The 3,141-nt window shown below is 74.8% G+C and overlaps 1 protein-coding gene across 1 annotated transcript in view; it reads left to right on the top strand.

Annotated features, from left to right (window-relative positions):
• The first annotated feature begins 1,701 nt into the window (after positions 1 to 1,701).
• LAMA5 (laminin, alpha 5) overlaps positions 1,702 to 3,141 on the top strand; it is a 36,287-nt gene continuing 34,847 nt past the window's right edge. The window contains exon 1 of the mRNA XM_012728158.1: positions 1,702 to 1,848. Within this exon, the coding sequence (XP_012583612.1) occupies positions 1,702 to 1,848 (147 nt within the window). The remainder of the gene's footprint in view (positions 1,849 to 3,141) is intronic.

Genomic DNA, 3,141 nt, shown 5'->3' with positions numbered 1-3,141 from the left:
CCACGGGTGCCAGGGGACCCCCGCCGCTGCCACGCTGTCTCGGGGGCGCTTGCACCCCGCGCCTCTGCTCCCCAGCCCTGTCTGCAGGAGCAAATCAGACAAACGTTCCTCAAAGGCCAGGGTGAGCGCACAGCTGTCCGCGGCTCCCGCGAGGGGCCGGGGGGCCGGAGGGCCGGTGGGGTGGGCAGCAGCAGGGCCTTGGGGCCTGGAAGCTCGGGGGTTGGCCTTGGGGTAGGGGTGCGCCTGGGGCCAGTGGGCCCCAAGCGGGGGCGGTGCCCCTGGAAGGCAAGGTGAGGGCAGGCCGGAGGGCAGCCCAGGCCAGCGGCAGCGGCCCCTCCTGGGCCTGGGGCCTGGCCGGCGGGGCCGCCGGGCCCGCGGGTACAGCGCCAGGCCCGTCGCCACGTCCCTCCACGCAGACCTGGCCAGCGCTGTCGCCCGCTGTGCCCGAGGCAGCTGCCCCGGCCTGGGGCACCTCTGTGCTGGCCTGGGCTGAGCCTGGCTGCCGGCAGCAGAGGGGGGCGGTGGACAGATGGAAGCTGGAGAGCGGAGGGCACCGGCAGGGGGCAGAGCCCCCGCCTGGCAGTGCCACCAGAGGGCCGATGCCAGGCCAGGTGCGGGCCCGGGCCGGGGGCGCTTTGCAGGGTGGGACGGGCAGGCTGGTAGCTGCGGCCTGGCAAGGCCCGCTCCCCCGCAGTGACCGGGAGCCGCGGGGACCCTCCCCCAGGGCCCAGCACACGTCCCAAAGCCGAGAGCCGGGTCGGGCGAGACTGGCCCGCTTTGAGGGGTGGGTGCCCACGGGGCTGGGGAGCCGGGGGCCGAGGCCCTGTCCAGGGCACCCTCCAGCCCAGCCCTCGGGATCGGATTCCTCCCAACTGGGCTGCGGGCCTCCAGGCCATATAAGGCTGGATGTGGGCACCTTCTGGCGCCTCCTCCCCACCCCCATGGGAACCAGAGCTTGGCCAGGCCCCCAAGGACAGAGGGGGAAGGGGCCTGCTGGCCCAGGCCTCTGTGGAGCGGGAGGAGGGGCAGGCCCCAGGGCTACGACTGGGGTCCCTGGAGTCGCCTGCCCAGGCTGCCCGGTCTGAGTGTGGAGGACAGGCCAGGAGAGGGCAGATGCTGGCCAGAGGCCAGCGTGGCTGGGGAGTGACCTGCAGAGCTGGCTGCTGCCTCAGGGGCAGGCGCTGCCTCCTGGGTCCCCAGTGTGCCCCCAGCCCTGGGGCCCAGAGACCTGAGCCCCAGCCTCTCCCACAGGCACTGGGCGCCTTGGGCCGGCAGACAGGCAGGAGGTAGCCAGAGGGTCCAGACCGTCCCCAGGGCTGGGGCCCCTGAGGCTGCGGCAGGTGCAGCCTGAGGCCTCGGCGCAGGGCTGGGGGCCAGCGGCCTCTGTCGGGGAGGCCCCCACCGGTCCCTGCAGCCCCCCCGCCACTGCTACCCCCAGGGGCTCCCCCCGTCCCCGACAGGGTCAACTCGGGGGTCCTCTCTGCAGCTCAGAGCCTCTCCAGGAAGGGGTATCTGGGCACAGAAGCTGGGCTGCCCCCAGGCCAGCAGGGCCGTGCTTCTGGGGGGCGTGCCCACACCCCTGCCCGTCCTCACCGGGCCCCTCCGCTCCAGGCCCCAGTCTCACGGCCCTGGCAGCTCCCACCCTGCCCTCGCCCCACCGAGCTGGCCGGCTGAGGCTGCCGAGTGCTGGCCGGAGCCGCCATGGCCGCCAGAGGCCCCGAGACGGGCCGAGCACGCCGCCCCAGCCCTCTCCCGCGGGCCCATATTCCTGGGCGCAGCCTCGCCCGCCGCCCCAGGGGCCTCGGGGCAGGGCCGGGCCGGCCAGAGGGCCGCAGGCAGCTGCGAGCGGTCAGTCGTGCTGATGCTGACGTGGCCCGAGCACAGCGGTGGCGGCGGGCGGCTGCTTTCCAGAGTCCCCAGACGCCCTGGCTGAGTCAGGGCCGATAGCCGGCGGGCGCGTGGGGACCCGGTGCCCACCGCTGTGGGCTGCTGGGGCCCGCTGGACTCCTGGGGCCGCTGCTGGTGCGGGGCAGCTGGTGGGGTCTGGGCTTGGGGTGTGCCCGCCCCGGCCAGGCCGCAGGAGCCCGCCTGCCGCCCCACCCCGTGACCCTGGCCGGAGCGTCCTGCGCCTGGGGTCCTCTGGTGGGGCGCCAGTGCACCGGCTGGCCAGTGCTCAGCAGGACACAGGGCGGGAGCAGGGGGCACCTCCCTTGGCCACTTTCCACCTTCTCCTCTGCCCACTGCGCCTCAGGCCACCAGCTGCCCTGGGCAGCTGTCTGCAGGACGGGCCTCGGTGCCCTGGGCTGCGCTGACTCGGCACATTCCGGAGCCTGGGCACCGCTCTGGCCCCCGGGGGGGGGGCACAACTGGGGCGAAGCCTTCCTCAGGCAGGGGGCACGGCCAGAGGCCACTGCGGTGACCACTGTAATGGGGATGCTCTGACCTGGACGCGGGCTGAACCCCGGTCTGGGGCCCCTCTACTGCCCACAGACCACTTTGCTTGTTGGTCCAGTGGGCAGGCGGCGGCACCGGTCCAGGGCCCACTCCGCAGCCGCCAGGTGACAGTGAGGAGGAGGGGGAGCCCGAGAGGCGGGGAGCCTGGGACTGCGCCCCACAGCCCAGCGCTGCTCTGTCCGCCAGACACTGGGGAGACCTCCGCGCCGCCCTTCCCCGGGCAGATTCCTCGCGCCTGGGGGAGGGGCGGGGCTGCGGCCACCCAGACGCACAGCAGCTGGGCCGCAGCCGGCGGCCTTTCCCAGCCCGAGCCTGCCTGCGGCAGGGCCCTGTCCGGTCTGGCGGGGGCTCCGCAGGCGCCCCTCGCCCCCCTGACGCCGCCCCGGGGCTCCTGACCCGCGTCCCTATCTTGGAGTGTGTTTAAGGTGAACCCCAACCCGGGCAGGCAGACGCGCCCGAGCCTGTCTGGTTGCCCCAGGAAGTCTGGGCTCCCGCGGCCCCCACCCCGCTGCAGATGGGATCCGGCGCCCCAGCTCTGGGCCGAACCCGCGGCTGGCCCCGGCGGTGCCTCAGACGGGCAGCGAAGGGGAGAGGCCCACACGGCGGGCGGCGAGGGCGCCATCTCTCCGGGGTCCCCCTCTCCAGCCGGGGCTGAGGCCACCCACAGCCGGCGCCGGCTCTGGGAGC

The sequence above is a fragment of the Condylura cristata genome, unplaced genomic scaffold (assembly GCF_000260355.1).
Source record: "Condylura cristata isolate star-nosed mole 26May11 unplaced genomic scaffold, ConCri1.0 scaffold00022, whole genome shotgun sequence".
NCBI lineage: Eukaryota > Metazoa > Chordata > Mammalia > Eulipotyphla > Talpidae > Condylura > Condylura cristata.
Note: the sequence above shows the minus strand (reverse complement) of the source record. Positions and strands in the feature narration are given on the sequence as shown.